Source organism: Miniopterus natalensis, chromosome 13, assembly GCF_054644295.1.
Source record: "Miniopterus natalensis isolate mMinNat1 chromosome 13, mMinNat1.hap1, whole genome shotgun sequence".
Lineage (NCBI taxonomy): Eukaryota > Metazoa > Chordata > Mammalia > Chiroptera > Miniopteridae > Miniopterus > Miniopterus natalensis.
This window is the reverse complement of record NC_142093.1, coordinates 51,819,188-51,837,226: the sequence shown is the minus strand read 5'-3', so window position 1 is coordinate 51,837,226 and position 18,039 is coordinate 51,819,188. Positions and strand designations below refer to the sequence as shown.

Genomic DNA, 18,039 nt, shown 5'->3' with positions numbered 1-18,039 from the left:
AGTTATTCTGTTCAAGGGACAAGGAGCTGGGCTATTTATACATCAACTTCTAAGAGCCACTGATTGAGGGATCTGCCTGTTGCAGGGGAGGGTGTGCTAATTCTTTGCTCCTCTGATCTGCCTGCAAGTAGGCAGCACACTCCTCCGCAGTTCCAAGGAAAAGAGGCTGTAGGCACAGAGGCGCAGCTCCTGGCCTTTGGAAATCAACCGAGAACCCTGAAATGTCTAGGGAGAGGGGAAGGGCCGTGATAGTGTCTGCTTCGCAGGCGTTAGATATACCTGGAGGTTGGGACTCTCCCTCCAACACTGCTTGCTTTACTCCATGACCTGACAAAAATAGTAAGAATAGCCAAGTCTGGTCAAAATGGTACGGCAGGTCATAGAGGTAAGATGACTGCCATTAGAGGTCAGCCAGATAGGCCAAAGTAGCCAGGTGTTCCTTGGGTTCTTTTTCCCCCGTTAAATCAGTAAATGAACATTTATTGAGCTCCAAAGCACAAGTAACAAAAGCCCTCATAACTGGGCTAAACTTCTGTGCATCAAAGGACACTAGCAGGAGAAAAAAGGCCACCCATGGAATGGGAGGAAATATTAGCAGAGCAAATATCAGGGACGGGTCCTATACTTAATCCGGATAAAGAACTCCGGCGACATGTGCTGGTGAGAGTTGTGTCCATTTGGCTGGGCTCTAGCACCCAGTTATTTGACCAACCGCATCTGCAACCAGTTGACTTTGGGGGTCATTCCCTTGGAAATGGGGTGGGTCTGTTCCTGAGCTGAAACCCTTAGGAGTGAAAATGAAGATTCCTTGGTGAAGAGGGAATTCTGCCTCAGATCGCAGTGTGAAATGTTGCTGTTTTTAGCCTGCTGGCTGGCCTTAGGGACTTCAGACTTGTCATCCCCCATCATGACAAGAGCAGTGTCCGGCCCCTGTCAGGCTGGACGGCTTCGCTTTGGTCGGCTTCCCTCTGAGCCGCCTTGGTTGGCTCCGCTCTGCTTGGGGAGACGGCATCAGGGTCTCAGCTCCAGTCCAGGACGCAGTCACCTTCAGGGGAAAGGGCGCCCTCCCGGCCGGAGGGGAGCTGACACAGGGACAGAAATGCCTGCCCGGGACAGTAGAGGGGACGAGCCAGAGCCTGCTGGCCACAGATAAGCATCGCCCCTCCCGTGGATGAAGAGGACTCCGGGAGAACTGTGGGGAAGGCGGGGCTTCCCTCCCTTCTGGCCTCCTGGGCGCACCAGCAAGATCCCTAGCTCTCCTCCTTCCGGGGCGGCGGCAGCTGCCCAGTGCTCCCAGGGCCCAGCTGTGTCCCCACCGGTGATGGAGAGGCTGCTCTGCCACCTGGACACTCACTGACACCTGATGCTCCTGACCTGAGTGTTCAGCTGGCCACCTAGGCCTGGGGCTCCAGCTTGCGGGACAGCAGGTAACTGCAGGACAGAGTGGCACCTGTGAGCTCCCAGGAGCCACACCTCAGGTGTCCCTCCCAGTGTCAGGTGCCCCAGCAGTTGCTACACAACAAGGTCTGGGGCTGACCAGGGAGCCACGGGCCCAGGTTCCCTGGACTGGCCACAGGGAGAGCCCACCCCCGCCCTCGCCCAACTCCTGCCCCACCTCACCCTTCCCTCAGGCTGAGCTGCTCCATGGCCCAGAACCAGGTCCAGAATTTCTTCTTGGGCTTTATTTCATATTTCTCAGCAGCCTCCCGCAGCACCAATATCTCCTCCATTATTTCCTGTTCCCGGGGCCAGAGGGAGAGGGCATGCACACACAGCACCAGTGGGGGTGGGGAGTGGGGCAGGGGACCCATGCGGGGTGTTTGCCCATGGGCACTGTCCTTCCCCTCATTCCATCCAGGCTCTGCCTGTGCTCAGAACTGGGCATTGAGAGCTCTTTCTCTAGGAAGGTATCCTTGATGCCATCCCCTACTCCAGCCACCAACTGGAGGGGCCTCCCGCCTCTGTTATCAACCCTCCCAGTAGATGTGAGATGCAGGGCATGGAGCCCAGGAGAGCGCCAGCAGGGGCGTCTCTGATGTTCACTCCCTCCCCTGCCCCTCAGGAGGTGCCACAGCCGCTCACCATCTTCTCTTGTTTGAAATGCTTCCAATTCCCCTGCAAGGCAGAGAGCCAAAGTCCATCAGAAAGAGCCCCCTGGCCATGGCTACCCCTGTGCCCACCCCCCCTCATGTTGCACTACTGCCAGGTCCCAGGAGGGGCGGGAAACATGGAAAGACAGGACTTAGACCCAGCCAGGCTCTGGGCTCCTGAGGACAGGGGCATGGATCGCTATGATGGGCATAATGCCCCCGCTCCCAGGGGCGGCTATGCTGACAACTCAGGGCTCTCTCCCTAAAGGTCAATCCTGGCCATCCCAGCCTGGGCCCCAGGTCACCCACCTCCTGAGAATTCTCGCTGTCTGTCTCCAGCATCATCAGATCTTCCAGAAAAACCCCAAGGAAGGGGACACACTAGGCAATCGGGGTGAAGGTGGCATGAGCCCCTGCTCTCAGGTGCCTAACACACCCTCCCCTGAAAGCCTCCCACCCTCAGCCTCCTGGCCCACCCCACGGATCCCACGTGAAGCAGCCCAGGACCCTTAGAGCCTCCCCTCAATGGGCCCTTCCCTCACTCTCCAAGAACTCCTCCTCATCACCTATCAGGGCGTACTTTTGGCAAATCACAGGGTCTATGGTCAGGGGCCAGCCCCACCCCCATCTCCTTGCTGGACCCATTCTCCCAGGCCCTCCTCTTGGTCACCTCTAATGAAGGGTCCTAGGTTCTGTGGGAACAGGGGGCGGATGCAGGAGAGGAAGGCCCCCCTCTCTTCACTGGGAGGCCTCCAGCTGGGAGGACAGCACCCCCTGTCCTCTGACCCTGACCCTGGAGCACTCACCAGACAGGCTGACTCACCTTCTTCGGTAGCCTCTTCTGACCTCCACAGAGGGTCAGCATCAGAGTGACAAATCTGCCGGACTCTTGCTCCTGCTGGGGTCCAGACACGGTCACTGAGGCCATAGTCCCCTCAGCCCATTTCCCCCTCTATCCCGACCTCAGACCCAAGTCAGCTGGTACCAGGGCTACTGTGCCTCCAGCATGCTCTGATTCTGGCAAGCTCTCAGCTACAACGATTACTTGGTGTGTGACCTTGGCCAGGGGCCTGGCCTCCCTGACCTGCTTCCTCCTCTGCAAAGTGTGAGACTTCCACCTAGCTCACAGGTCCTCTTGAGGGCTCAGCGTCATTAATGTCATCACTGCTCTCACCCTACCCTTGCAGGTGGAACAGTGCAGGGGCTCTGCACAGTCCTTTCCTGCCTGAACCTCATGAGCACCTTGTGAGGCCTGCAGCACAGGGTGGTCATCCCTCCACTTCTCTCATTAGGAGACAGGAGGCCCAGAGGGGGACAGTGACTGGGTCAGCTGCCTGCCCCTCCCAGCCAGAGGCTTTGTCCCATCTGCCCTCACCTCACCCTCAGTCCCATCACTGTCCAGAGACCTGTCCTCTGGGCCCTCAGGTTGTGCCGAGGCCCCCAATGGGCCGAGTCATAGGCAGACAGGTGTGTCAGGAGCCTGGCTGAGCAGCCCTGCCTGGCCTACCCCGCTGGAGCCTGTGTCCGTCAGACCGGAACCGAGGCCATGCCAAGCCTTCACCTCCCCAAGGACCGCCCAGGACCTTCCCCTGGGCAGCAGTCTTTCTTCACCCTCAGGGATGGGGCCCTCAAGGTGCCCCATCTAACTGGTAGAGTAGGGCTTGACAGGACACTTTGCCTCCTCGTGGACATGATGCTTCTGAGGTCTGTGCAGGAAGGATCCACCAACATTGCACCAGTTCCCCAGACACTTCTTAGAAGCCCCCTGGCCAGTGTTAGTGCCCACTGGGCACTGGGTGAGAATCCTGAGACTGACTGGCAGCCAGTGCTACAGGGGGCAGTGGGAAGTCAGGGAATGCACACCTCTCTGTGTCTGGTCCAGCAATGGGGACCCGGGGCCAAGCAGCCCTTTTGTTCACCTGGCCCGTGGGAACCCCCAGCAGGCCCAAGCCCGGGGCAGGCAGGGTCGCTCCCCTTGAGGGCGTGATGAAGACAGAAGGAGAGCAGGGCCCTGGCTTCCTGAGGGCAGGCTGGGCTGGTTTGGGGAAGAAAGGTCCCCCCCAGCCCATTCACCCCACAGCCTGAAGAAGCCAAGTGCCAGCGGGATGGACACGCATGAAAGCCAGAGACGCGCTCAGCCTGCCAGCCCCGCACCCCGTCCTGGAGCAGCCCGGCCACCGCCGCTCTGTGTGGGGACCTGGCCTCCTGCCCCTGAAACTGCCCCCACCTGCCCAGGGACCAAGCAGATCCTCTTCCTGCTCATCGGGACGGAGGGGGAACATTTTCAGAGCATCTTTAAGGGACAGACGACCAAAGCCACATCCTGCACGGTCCCTGCTTCCCTCACCCTCCTCTCTTTCCAGACCCCCGGCCTCCTCGCTCTACCTCCATGTTCCTCCAGATCTCGGGATTGTCCTCCTCACAGAGTTTGGTCATTTCCACTCTGCTCTTCCTGAGGGGAGGGACAGAGGAAAGACATGTCCAGGAATGATGGGGGAGGGGCGCTAAGGGCAGATTCCTCCTGACCATCTAAAGTTTCAAATTCCCGGGGGGAGGGTCCCCATGGGTTCCTCTGAGCAGGACCCTCTCCGAGGGACTGGGGCCGGGCTCTCATGCTGGTCACCGGGGCCCCCATTCCCATTGCTCTTGAGCGGTTTTGACCAGTTCTGGTTTCCGCTGGGCACAGGGTTCTGGTGCTGGAAACACTTGCCAATCTCCTATTTGGCTCAGTGCAGCCTCTGACATTTAAGGGCACTGACTCTTGAAACAGAGCTGGTGGCCTGAGGTCCCAGGGAGGCTGAGAGTCTCCGCCCACGAACCCAGTTCCTGTCCCCAGGGTTGGCTGCCTCCCAGGAGGTGAGGGGACATTGGGAGACATATGGGAGACACCCCACCACCACCACCACCCCAGACCTCTGATGGGAGAGCCTACACACCTGGAAACTTTCTCCCACGTCTTCCTCAGATGGAGGATGGGCATGCTCTGCAGACTTGTCAGAATGGCATGAAGGGAAGAGAAGTTCCCCAGGGCTCTGCACTCCTGGGAAGGGGGAGATGGGCTGTGAGGTGGGGAGCTGGAGCTCTGGCTTCAGTCCCCCCCAATTGACACCCCCTTCTGGGTGAGGCAGATGCTCAGGGGGGACACGTTTAGCACCCAAAGACCAACACTCACAGAGAGGAGGGTCTTAGCTCAACCCAAGGAAGGAGCCAGGTAGGAAGTGAGCCTCCCACCACTGGGACCTGAGTGAGAGTCAAGGTCAGCATGCCCCTGGCACAGAGGACCTAGAGACTGTGCCGGGACTCAGACGCCGAACTCAGTCCTGAGAGCTGACAAAGCAGTCGAGGCATTTGTAAGGCTCCACACAGGGACTCCACTGGGCCTCCCATCACATACCTTGGCCACCTTCACCCAGTGCTCCACGACCTTGGCCCTGTCCTGGGGCCTCATGCCTGGGTCCCCGAGGCAGGTGGCGATCACACACTTGGCCACACGATTAAACTGTGCAACAGCAGCACGGACAGTGGATGTCATGTACTCCTTGCCAGGCTTGTCCCTCTGGGACCAGAGAGAGCCCAGGCACTGGTAGGGCATCACCTCCTTGAACAGGTCCTGGGGAGGAAGGGCAGTGTCACCCAGCTCTGCCACACCTCAGCTCAGGGTCCCCAACCTCTGGCAAGGGTCACTGAAAGTCAAGACTGAAAGTCAAAAACCTGGGGATGTGGCCTGAGCCTTGGAGTCCCTGGGATTCATTCTCTGTTCGCCGAAGGCACCCAGCACTGGATGGCCCAGGGCCCAAGCCTGGTGGGGAAGGGACAGGAGCACCTGCCCCCAGCCCTTCCTCACTTACTCCAAACTTCAGGATGGGACTCATGTCTGCTCAGCAAGGGGCGTCTTCCAGGATCTGATCACCCCTCTGGCCTGAATCCCCATTCAGTGTGCATTCCCTTGTGGCGGCTACAACCACGGGCTGTTTGTTTATCTCCCTTGTAGTTAGTACACATCAGGCGCCTAATAAGTGTTGAGGCCGCTGAGCCTCATGGGCACAGTGATGGGAGACTCATGGACCTGGCTGGGCACAATGAGCTCTCTACCGTCCAGGCCGCACCCAGCATTCTGTGTGAACCCCCTCATCTAATCCGCCCAGCCACTCTGTGCAGCAGATCTTGTGAGTGTTCCCCTCGTGTCCGCAGGTGGACAGCGAAGGCTCGGGGGTTGAGAAAGTTGTCAATGACCCACGGGTGCCAAGGGGTGGAGCTGGGATTTGGATCCAGGTCATAGGAGTACAGAGTAGGGAAAGGCGGGTTCGGGCAGCTAAGGACAGAGGGAAGCCTCTCCCACCTCACCCGGAGAGCCTCCCGCTCACCAGGTCCATGGCTGTGAGCTGCTCTGCCACCAGCCTCGGAGAGAAATTCCGGATGCTGTATTTTGCCTTCCTTCCCAGGCGTTTGGTGTTCACAGCCTGGGGGTAGTAGCGGGCTGGGGCTGGAGCTGCCTCTGGTCTGAGAATGCTCATCAGAGATAGTGGTCCAGATGGCTCCAGCTCCAGAGCTGGCCCTGGGGCTGCAGGGGATGTTGGTGGAGGGGCTGGAGGGGCTGATGGAGGTGACATTGGCTCCAGCACCGGCACAGCTGGACCAGGCTCTGGCCCTGGAGCAGGCCCCTCCTCTGCCTCTCGGATGCTCTGGAGCTCTGGAGATGGTTCTGGAGCAGGTTAGAGAGACTGGTTCACCCACATGCCTCACTTTCCCGTGCCTTCCCAGAGACAGGAAAGATGCCACTGCCTTTGAGGGTCCTCCAGCCCATGAAACCCCCATCCACACAACCCCCCAGATCATCTTCCCAGACTGCAGCCCCTCACCTTCCAGCTCTGCCCCAGTGGGCTCAAGATGCTGCAGCTCGACCCAAACAGTTGGGACCTGGACCAGCAGGTGGGAGGCAGGGTGTTTGCCCCTCACAAAGGCCTGTTCCAGGGTGAACCAGGGGAAAAGGAGGGGCTGGCCGAAATATTGCAGCCGGTCGGGCCAGGTGCCCATTACAGAAGCAATGGCCCTGCGGAGAGTCAGGTGGGCAGCAGAGTCAGAGTCCTGGTCTTTCCTTCCACACTGCCCTCCCATGGCACCCTTGTTTGGGACTGAGCCTCTATGGCTGTCCCTGCCCATCCAGGGGTCAGCCCAATGCCACCCCTGACCCCTGTGTGGCTGTCATGAGAGAGCAGGCATGGTGATCCAGCGGGTTTCACACAGAGTCTGTGTGAGTCTCTCCCTCCCACTGCCAGCTCTCCTGAAGGCCCTGCACACTGCCCAGCCCAGCCCAGAGCTCCATGCCCCTGGGCATCTGGCTGAGGACTGAGCCAGGCATGTGAGCAGCCTGCGCACCACAGTCCTGTTCTGAGCCTGGCCATGGCCATCAGGACAGATGCATGTGGAGGGGGCAGGCAGAGCAGGATGGGTCTGTGGCGGGGATAGGACTCTCGGGGACAATTCGTTCTAGCCTCGCCTCTGGTTCTAAGGGGCCTGGGACTCCATCTGCAGTTCTCTTTGACCCTGTCCTCCTGGAGCAGAAGCTTCCAGACCTCAGCCTGCCCTTGGGAATCAGCAGATGTGTAAGATCAGGGCTCGCTCTGCCAGGCCCTGTTCATCCTAAGCCCCCATCCCTTAGACACAGGAGGCCTCTCACTTTTCCACTTGGTCTTGCGGTGTGCCACCCTGGTCATCATATGGCCCTTTATCTCCACTCGCCGTGAACACCTTGATGACATCAGGTCTGAAGGATGGTGGACAGGACCTGCGAATGATGTGCACTGTGTCTCTGACTCGCTGACTTGAACCGAGACTCAGGGGTTGTGTCTGCTTCATTCACTGAGTTAGGCTAAGTAAGTGTCTCCAAAGTGCCTGCTGGTAGTAGGAGCCTAATACACATTGTCCAGTAAATGAATTCCAACCAGAACCATCCCCGATGTCTGAGTGGGCCTGGGCCCCCTTACTATCTTTCCCCAGAGGTCCCTAATCTGGCCACACCAAGCACCAGGACTGGGACCAGCTAGGTGAAATCTCAAATGGCTTGGCAGCCTGTTTTCCCTGTGCTTTTCCAAACTCTGATGCCACAGGCTGCTGATGGGTGAGTCAGGGGCTTTTCATGGGACAACGGAAAATAATTGCCACGCACAACAGCAGCACGTCCAGCAGCCCTTTCTGCAGAGCCAGGGTAAGATTGGGTATGGCTTGTCCCCAAAGTAGTCCCTACAAGAAACCTGTGAGGTTTCTCCTCTACCACCCCACTTTTCAGAGGAGCAAACAGGCTCAGACAGTGTGGTGACATTTTCAAGACACACAGGCGGCAGTGGGCAGAGCCGCTACTCTGCAGAAGAGGGGGCGTGTGCTCACCTAGTAAACAGCTCGTCCAGGAACCCCTGGGCTCTGGAGAAGGCCGGGTGCACGGGCATGAAGCTGCAGATGTGGGGGATGTTTCCAGCGGGGAAAGCTGGTACCGTGGACGCCGCCACCTTCCCCAGGCAGCCTTCCTGGAGGGCCCGCATCCTGGAGGCCTCACGTAGGTTCAAAGTTAACTCAGCCGCACACTGGGTGGGACAAGGAGCGACATTTAGTCAGCCTCCCCACGGGGAATCCCAGGGGGATTGAGGCCTGGAGCCCACCCAGGAAGTCCCAGCCCCTCAGGGGCGTGTGCAAGAGGAGGGACAGCAGTGCCCAGGCTGAACGAGGCTCTAGGTTTTCAAAGCACCACTTAAGTTGGGAGGTGGGAGGATGTTCATACAATTGGTACCTTCTAGGCATGTTTTCATTTTTTGGCTGAGGAACATCTGACCTCGTATTAATAGTCCATATGCAGAGCATTGTCCCTGTGCGTCCTTAAGAAACATCCCCATTATAGAGGTGAGATCACAGAGGCTTGGGGATGTCAAATGTCAGCTCAAGGTCATGCAGGTCAGAACTGAGAACTGTCCTGTATGACATTCCCTCTCAGCTACCTGAGACTAACTTGCTCCTGACATTGATGGAAAGGCTCTAGGAATGTTGTCCCTCCCCAGCATGGGGACAGTGTACGCTGTACCCCTGGCCTATAAAAACCATTGACCTCAAAAAGACCCTTATGTCTGTTCCTTTTACACTAAAGGGCGTTGCGAGACCCTCACTATGGAGACCCCAGATTCTGCAAAGAGGCAAATGGCTAGAGAATCTGAGCAGATGACTCGGGAAGGAACAAATTCACGTGGCCTGTGGAAAGCTGACAGGTGAGTCAAAGGACCAGTGAGACAGTTGGCAGAGAAGGAACACGGTGATTGCCTTGGACAACTTGACATCGGAAAAGTAAAAATCTCAGTGAGTGAGAAACCCAAGGGCCAGGCTGGGAGCAAGGGGGTGGCTATCTCCAGTGGGGGACACTCTACATTGTGGTCTGAATTGTGTCCCCCAAATTCCATGACTTCGGAATTCCTGGAACTTCCGAATGTGCCTGTATTTGAGTTTTAGTCTTTAAACAAGTAATGAAGGTTCAGTGGTTCAGTGTTGTGGGTCTTAATCTACTATGACCAGTGTCCTTCCAAGAGGAGGGGAGGACACATGGAAGCACACAGGGGAGTCCATGTGACAGAGAGAGGAGACGGCCGTCTACAAGCCGAGGAGAGACCCTTCAGGGAAACAGCCCTGCTGATGCCCTTTGCATTAACTTCTAGTCTCTGGAGTTGTGAGAAAATGACCACCCAGTGTGTCCTGTGTTAGGGCAGCAGGCGCGCCTCACACAGTCCCCTGGGACACACTGAAGGATTCCCGGCAGCACTGCCGACCTGGCAGCTGAATCACGATAGGCCCATGTCCACAGCACTGAAAGGCCGCATCGCTGTGGCGAGCGACCTCCGTTGCTGGGCCAGGTCTGCAAGGACAGTGGAACTGACTGCTCCCCGTGCTACCCGGGGCGGGTAGTGAAAAGACGAAAAACAGCACCATGCAAATGTGCTCGTGGTCTACTGTGAAGTGAAACAAACATATTCTTTTCTCTAACAGTCCTACAAATATGTGAGGAGTGATTGTTTACTCTCCGGTGCAGCTGGAGGGAGGAGTGGAGGTCCAGGTTCCTTTGCCATGGGACTGTGGACACTGTTGTGGGAAAGCTCTAGGAAGTCCCTGGGGGAGACCCCAGGTGTGAGTCTGGGTTCTTGGCCTTCCCTGGTCATCTTGGGACCCTGGGTGTGGAGACCACCCTGGGCCAGCTCTCACCTCAGACCAGCACTGGACACGGTTGTCGGCCTGCTGCACCTGCACCCTGACCCGATAGGTGGTGGAGTGGGGCCCTTGGTCCAGCACCTTGATGATGTTCTCCTGGGAGCTCTACAAAGACAGGGCGGGCACTGAACCAGGAGGCATCAGGAACCTCCAACCCCATCTGTGGTCCTGTGTAACGGCCGCCCTGGCAAACTAACACAGTCCGTGAGGACACAGTGGGGATGCTACGTCCTTTGTGGGATGATATGGACATAAGTGAGGCCACAGCTGCTGACCCAGCCGGACTACAGGGCTTGGCCGTGCTCTCTGGATACAAGTGGCAGAGAAATGTATCCAGTACCTTAATCCCTTCCCAGTTGTTTAAATACACAGCATCTGTCAGTGTGATGATGTGTGAGGCCCGGAGAAGGTCTCCAAGGTCAGTGGAGCTGGGACTGGTCCACAGGATACATGGGGCAGGGAGGTAAATAATTGAAAGGAGCAAAATGCAAAGACAGCAAAGATGTTTTCTCTATGGTCCCAACAAACACCTGAAGACTGGATTACTAGCCTGTCTTCTGACACCTAACAACCAGTTCCAGGAACTGGTCGGGAGGGCTGGAGGTATAGATTGCTTTGGGAGGGGCCTGTAAAATGTTGAGACCCCAGATTTGAGTCTGGGTTCTGGTCCCACTCCAGTCACCGGGGCGTCCTGAGTGTGGGCCAGCTCTCACCTCAGACCGGCAGTGGATGGTTTTCCAGGCCTGGCGCTCTTGTCCTTTGGACAGGTTCCTGGCATAAGTGAAGCCGTCAGTCAGCTCCTGTACGACGTCCTTGTTGGAGGTCTGCAGAGACAGAGCCCGGGCCCGGGCCATGAGGCATCAGGGGCCTGCCTGGGCACTGTCAGTGGGGGAGATGCCACCACAAATGCCGCTCCCCACATCAGCACACAGGGCCATCTGCAAAGACCTCCAGGCAGGGAGGGAACACAATGACCCCTGGAGGACTCCCGAGTAACAAGTGGGGAGAGGAGCTTGGTTCCCAGCCCCCAGCTTCCCTTCATGTCAGCCATGACCTGGTCCATGAACACGACAGACCCTCCAGGCTTCGGACACCTAACAGCTGCTCCTGCCCAGGACGAGCGCCCCTCACCCCACGTTTTCCCTCCCTACCCCCAATGCACACACAGACCCAGGATGGGGGGTAAGAGGTGTGGGGCTGCCCAGGGGGGACCCCATTTGGGGCCTGGCCTGGATGGGCCCACCCTGGGCTGCCCTCTGTTACCAGATGGTGCCTCGGGCCAGAGGGCGAGGCGTGTCCGCAGCGGACCTTGCACCAGTTTCGACAGCAACAGCAGCATCTCTCACTCTGGGCTTTTTTGTGCCCAGAGCCTCGGAAGCACGGGAAGCAACAGAGAGACATCCTCGTCTCCTGACTGTCTCCAGTCAAGTGAGCTGGAAAGGCAGTTGTCTCTAGAATGTGGGTACCTGGTTACCAGAGCTCTAAATGCTATTGGGGACCTGTCACCAAGGAAGTGAGGTCACCCCTCAAGGTTCCGTGACCTGGGCCCCTTCCTCCAATCAGAGCCACCCAAAGGCCCCCTGGGCTTCTGCCCGCTCACCCTCCTCGCTCAGGTCCTGTCCACACCCGCACCCCAGCACCTACCCAGCCCTCCCGCAGCTCCCTGGGGATGGGCAGGGCCCGGCTGGAGGGGAAAGCTGAGCTCGCAGCCCCTTTCTCCCCAGTTCCGTGTCCTGGGGACGGCTCTGTGCCTCTCAGGGACCCCCAGTCTGCCAACCCGCACAATGACAATGACGTTAAACACCATTTCCCAAGGACACCATCAGGTGTGGATGACACAATGTCCCTAACACCTGTGGGTTGGCCTCCCATGAACCTGCTGCACAAGGGTAGAGGTGGAAGCGGGACAAGAATGAGGGGGACACGAGATGAACCCCACGTAAATCAGGCCTGGGTCCAGCGTGTGGTCTTGGGGAGTCACTGCCCACTTTGGCCTCATTTTCAAATCTGCACCTTGAAGGGTTTGAAATGGCAGGAAATTCAGATACTGTCCTTCACTGGCCTGAAGCCTTCCGTGGCCTCTTGTGAGGCTCAGAATCAGCCCGAGGGCCTCATGCGGGTCCACGTGGTGGAGCCGTCCCAGCGGCTTCTAGTGAGTCCAGCCCCAGGGGGGACCATCCTCGTGTATCTGCCGAGGGCTCAGGAACTGGCTTCTGAACCACGGAGAGCACAGCCCAGGGGACGGGATGTCAGGTCCTGTCACTTCTCTCGTCCTCTCGTCCTTGAGTTCCCTTCCTTTCTCTCGGCCTCTATTTCACTTCCTCTCTGTATGTGTCTCTCTGTCTCTCTGTCTCTCTGTCTGTCATATCTCTGGAACAGGGAGAGAACATGCCCATGGTTTGAGCTGCCCTATGGACATGCCCCGTAGGAGAGAACCGAGGCCAACAGGCAGGAACCCGGGCTCTCAGTCCAAACTGCACCCTCATGAACACCAGGCGAGAGACCTTGGGAGGAGATCGCTCCCCAGTCGAGCCTCAGTTGAAACCCATCTCCTGCCTCACGAGACCTGGAGGCTCAGGCACCCAGCCCAACCGTGCCCAGAAGCCTTGTCCACAGCACTTGTGAGGCGTTAATATTTTACTTTACGGGTGCAAGGTTTGAGAGCGGTGTTGTTTGTGCCTCAATTGTACAATAGCAAAGGGAACCCAAAGGCTTAAAACAGAAAGTATTGCTGGTTAAAGTCAAACTCGGAAAGGAAGAACCTGATACAAAGGTACCAATCAAACTCAACCTCAGAATTGCCTCCCCAGGAAGATGGCAGAATCCCATTATTCAGTTTCCAGGTGCCACCCACTCCCAATCTAATGGCCAATTCCAATTCTCTAAGACTGTTTTTCTCGAGGAAAGTGAGTTACTGAAAATGTCACTCTTCAATTGTGCACTATCAATGTTGTAAACCCTCTCTTTGAGAAGGCAACATTTTATATCAGAAATATGAACTTCCCTGAGAGATGGGATAAGCTTGAATTAAATGAGTAAAGCTTCTAAGTTCTTGGGTTTTTAGACTTTCTGTATGTTCAGTGCTGTAAACTGGCCCTAATTTTGGAACAACTTTTATAAATATCTTGTGGGACTGAAAGGTGAGCCAGCAGGCTAGCCAGAAGTTTGAAATGGGGAAGACACTGTGTTTTATATGCTGTTGGTTCATTTCCCTCCAGTGTCCCCAAGACCCAAGGTCCCAGAAGGTAGATGTTTACTCAGATGTTTATAAAGCCTGCCTTTTAGCACTTGAATTAGGGTGACCAGTAGTCCTAATTTGCCTAGATGTCTGGTTTTAAAACTAAAAGTCCTGTGCTTTGGGAACCTCCAGCTCTAGGAAAACAGGGTTGTTGGTCACCGTATGTCGCATAGAAATCCTAGCCCCTATGCTTGAATTGACTTCAACTTGTGGCTCATGAATGGAAAATTTCATAAATTCAGAGAACATGGCTACGTGAGGGTTTCTTAGTGATATCTGTTGTCAGTCACATACCATGTAAATGAACTGGTAATGACAGCCACACTTCCCCCCCCCCACACACACCCAACTTTTCCTTTGTCCCCTGACCTTTTAGTTCTTTCTCTCCAACTCTATACAAATCAAGTGTAATTTTTTAGGTGTTTGAGAAGCAGGCTGTCTTGCTGGTCTCTAATCAGCAGTAGTTAAAAAACACAAACCTCTGTTTGAATAAATCTTTTGGGTAGTTTCTGAACATCTGAGATTGTTGAGAACTAGAGGGTGAGAAGGGTCGGCTGTAAGGCAGGTGCAGGCGCCTGTATGGTCAGACCATGCGGCAGCCCGGTGCTCTGTGGGCCCTGATGGGGAGGCGGCCCGGTGCTCCGTGGGCCCTGACGGGGAGGCGGCCCGGTGCTCCGTGGGCCCTGACGGGGAGGCGGCCCGGTGCCCCGTGGGCCCTGACGGGGAGGCGGCCCGGTGCTCCGTGGGCCCTGACGGGGAGGCGGCCCGGTGCTCCGTGGGCCCTGACGGGGAGGCGGCCCGGTGCCCCGTGGGCCCTGATGGGGAGGCAGCCGGGTGCTCTGTGGTCACTAATGGGGAGGGAGCGCTAAGTCCTCTGTACGCCCGGCAGGAAGGAAGCATGGGCTCCCCAGAAGGCCTGGCAGGGAGCTGGAACGGGTCCTCTGTAGCCCTGGCGGTAAGGAAGCTGCCCAGCCCCGAGCAGTCACTCGGAAAGGCAGCATGGGCCCTGTGGAAGCCCGGCAGAGTGGCCGTTTTAGAACCCTGTGCAGTGCAGCAGAGAGGCAGTTAGAGGGCCTTGTGCAGTCTCCAGAGAGGCACCTGGGACCTCTGTACACCTGGCTGAGAGGCAGTTGTAAGGTTTTGTGCACACTGGCAGAGGGGAAACATGGGGCCCTGCCCACGCCTGGCTGAGAGGTACTTGAGATCCTGTGCAGTTAGGCTGAGAGAGCTTGGGGTCCTGTTCAGCCCTGGCAGAGAGGCGGCATGGGTCTGTGATAGGTGTGGCAAATGGCAGAATAAGGTCTTATGCAGGCCTCTCGGGACCACTGCATGGGGTCCTGTGCCAGCCAGGCAGAAAGGCAGTTTTAAAGTTTTGTGCGGTCAGGCCCCGAGACAGCATGGGGTCTTCTGTGCTCCTGGCCGAGAGGTAGCATGTGTTCTTTGCAGGCCTGTTAGAGAGGCAGCTGGGACCCTGTGCATCCGGCATAGAGACAGCATTTGGCCCTGTGCAGGGCTGGCCAAGAGGCAGGATGAGGCCACATGTTGACTTGGCAGAGAGGCAGGAACTGGTCCTCTGCACAGATGCAGCCTGGGGTTTTCTGTAGGCTTGGCATAAATGCAATAGAGGGCCCTGCGCGATAAGGCAGGGAGGCAGCATGTGGTTCTCTGCATGCCTGGCAAATAGGAAATTGTTGGGTCCTGTGCTTTCATGCCAAGGGGCATCCTTGGGCCCTGTACAGCCCTGGCAGAGAGGCAGCATGGGGCCCTGTGCCCACCAGGTAGAAAGACAGTGTTAGAGTTTTGTGCAGTCAGGCCCAGAGAGAGCAAGAGCTGGTCTTGCCAGACACAAAGAGGATACAGATCTCCCCCACCTTGACCAAGACATTAGCAGCTAAGCCTCTTAGGAGTGATGAGGGAGCAGGAATACCCCAGGCTATAAGAAAGCAAAGCATCTCACCCTGGCCCAGGTGGTTAGAGCGCTGGCCCACACACCGAAGGGTCCCAGGTTCGATTCCTGGTCAAAGGCACGTACCTGCCTTGCAGGTTCGATCCCCAACCCCAGTTGGGTGTGTGCGTGTGCAGGAGGCAACCAATGTCTCTCGCATGCACGTTTCTCTCTCCCTCTCCCTCTTTCTTACCCTCTCTAAAAATCAGTGGGAAAAAATATCCTCAGGTGAGGCTTAACCAAAAAACAAAAAAAGGTGGAAAGAAAGCAAAACATCTCAAAAGAGTTGCATTTAATCAGAAACCAACTCCTGTAGAAGATAAACATCAGCATGCGGCAGTGCCCCCGACTCCATTCTCCAGATGCCTAATAAGATTGGCTTCTCAGCCCGGCTGGGCATGGCTCAGCGGTTGAGCGTCGACCTAGTATCCAGGCGATCGGGGTTCGATTCTCGGTCAGGGCACATGCCCGGGTTGCGGGCTCGATCCCCAGTCGGGGGCCTGCAGGAGGCAACTGATCAATGACTCTCTCATCATTGATGTTTCTCTCTCTCTCTCCCTCTCCCTTCCTCTCTCTGAAATCAATAGAAAACATATTCAAAACTTAAATAAAAAAAATAAAACCTACCCAGTTCTCAATATGGTTCCTCTGAAATGTGCATAGACATGCGCATCTTATTTTGTAGTAAAAGTGACTGTCCTGGGAAGTGATAGCTACTTCCTTCAGCGAGGCCTATTTTACCCCTGATTTCAATGCCCACCTACACTCTGTCTCACCAGAACCGCTCACAGAAGAGAGTCTGACCTGAGCCTTGCCCTTTTCCCAGTACCTGCCCAAGCTACCAGGGCTTTGCTTGTGATAAAGGCCCGAATCATAAGCCAGTCAACCTGGGGCACAGAGGAGAATCTCGGGTGGGGTTCTGGCTCCCCGGGTATCAGAGCCGCAGACTGCAGCCCACCTTCCTGCGGCCTGCACGCCGCATCCCTCAGGCCCACACCAGCGTCCTTGGGCTTCTCCCTTGTTGGCTGGAGAGCTGGGGACCTGTTCCTTTTCTTCCACTTTCAGTAGTTTCTGCCACACTTTTTAAGGGGTTGGTTCCCCATAAAACATGGCTGAAGATAAGCAGTAAGACTCAAATTAGTTACGGTTTTTAGGTTGCCAGCAAAAGTAACCAATTTTGGAAAATATAAGCAGTAAGAGGAAATTACTGGAAGGCTATCGGAAGACTCACAAGACCAATGAGAAGGTCAAGGACATGAAGAGAAACCAGGCAACTCTGGAGGGGGGTGTGTAGCAAGAGCTGGTTGACCTTACTTTATAGCACCCCGTGCATGAAGGAATTAGCACCCCCACTGCCTAAGTGACCTCCGAAGGCTTTTCCTCCCACCCTGCATCATTCTGCTTCACTCATAGTCCCAGGAGAGAGACTCCAATGGACATATCTTGAGTCGTATACACACCAACCCCTTGGCTACTTTGCTCTTTGGTCTTGCCCAGACTACCCTCAGTGAAGAAGAGACAATTCTCTGGAGGGAAACCAGGCGAGTTTGTGGCTTTTTTTTTTTTTTTCCTTACCATACTCAGAAAAAGACATAAATAATAATAGGTTGGAGTGTAAAGCTATCAGAGTCCCTGCTAATGTGGCTCCTGCTGACCCATTTAGCTCTCTTTGGAGATATTTGGTAAACGCTTCTCTCTACTTCTCATTCTGAGAAGGAATCAAAATTATGCCACGAGCCTCTGAGCCCCCTTAGAGAAAGCTAAGTAAACCCTAACTGCCCAATAACCTCTCAACGCAGCCTGATGATTTGACCCAGAGAAAACTGGGACCCCTGTGTTTCACTGGGCAGGGCCACTGGTCAGCTGCTGTGATTGACTGAGGACTATACGATATCAATTGTTGAAGTATTTTTATTATCATCCCTTCATGGGGGCAATAAAGGGTATCCGGGGGGGTAACTGCCAAGTAATTTAAAAAATAAAAAATAGTACACTGACTTGTACTCTGAATCTATCTCCCCAATACTCTCTTTGTGCTTGGGATGCCCAGAGATGTCCATATTCAAGGTGGTTTAGTTTAGTTCCCACAGAAGCAGACCCTGAGACAGGGACTCAGGAGCAGGTAGTGTATTTAAGAGGTGCAGGGGGTGCGGGATTGAAGTGGCTCAGTGATACAGGGAAGGCAGACAGACAATATGTGTGTCATCAAGCCAGCTACCACAAAACTGGAGCTCAACCTGGCAGGCAAACATCAAGGAATGGTGCATAACACATGGCTCAGAGTTATTCTGTTCAAGGGACAAGGAGCTGGGCTATTTATACATCAACTTCTAAGAGCCACTGATTGAGGGATCTGCCTGTTGCACGGGAGGGTGTGCTAATTCTTTGCTCCTCTGATCTGCCTGCAAGTAGGCAGCACACTCCTCCGCAGTTCCAAGGAAAAGAGGCTGTAGGCACAGAGGCGCAGCTCCTGGCCTTTGGAAATCAACCGAGAACCCTGAAATGTCTAGGGAGAGGGGAAGGGCCGT

At 55.9% G+C, this 18,039-nt stretch overlaps 1 protein-coding gene across 1 annotated transcript; it reads right to left on the bottom strand.

The window, feature by feature from the left end:
- Positions 1-1,394: 1,394 nt before the first annotated feature.
- On the bottom strand, positions 1,395-11,182 carry LOC148091692 (ral guanine nucleotide dissociation stimulator-like). Its single transcript, XM_087823761.1, has 13 exons — positions 11,042-11,182; positions 8,475-8,668; positions 7,768-7,875; positions 6,950-7,140; positions 6,455-6,801; positions 5,485-5,700; positions 5,027-5,130; positions 4,476-4,542; positions 2,914-2,988; positions 2,400-2,471; positions 2,083-2,115; positions 1,621-1,736; positions 1,395-1,431 (listed from the first exon to the last, which is right to left on the bottom strand). The coding sequence occupies exons 1-13, from the start codon at positions 11,180-11,182 to the stop codon at positions 1,395-1,397; spliced, it is 1,701 nt and encodes a 566-aa protein (XP_087679887.1).
- Positions 11,183-18,039: the final 6,857 nt, after the last annotated feature.

Coding starts and splice junctions, on each gene's coding strand:
- LOC148091692 (XM_087823761.1), bottom strand. CDS start 11,182: ATGGCCCGGGCCCGGGCTCTGTCTCTGCAGACCTCCAACAAGGACGTC. Junction 7,876..8,474: donor CTGGACGAGCTGTTTACTAG/GTGAGCACACGC, acceptor CATCATTCGCAG/GTCCTGTCCACCATCCTTCA. Junction 1,737..2,082: donor ATTTCAAACAAGAGAAGATG/GTGAGCGGCTGT, acceptor CCCCGGGAACAG/GAAATAATGGAGGAGATATT.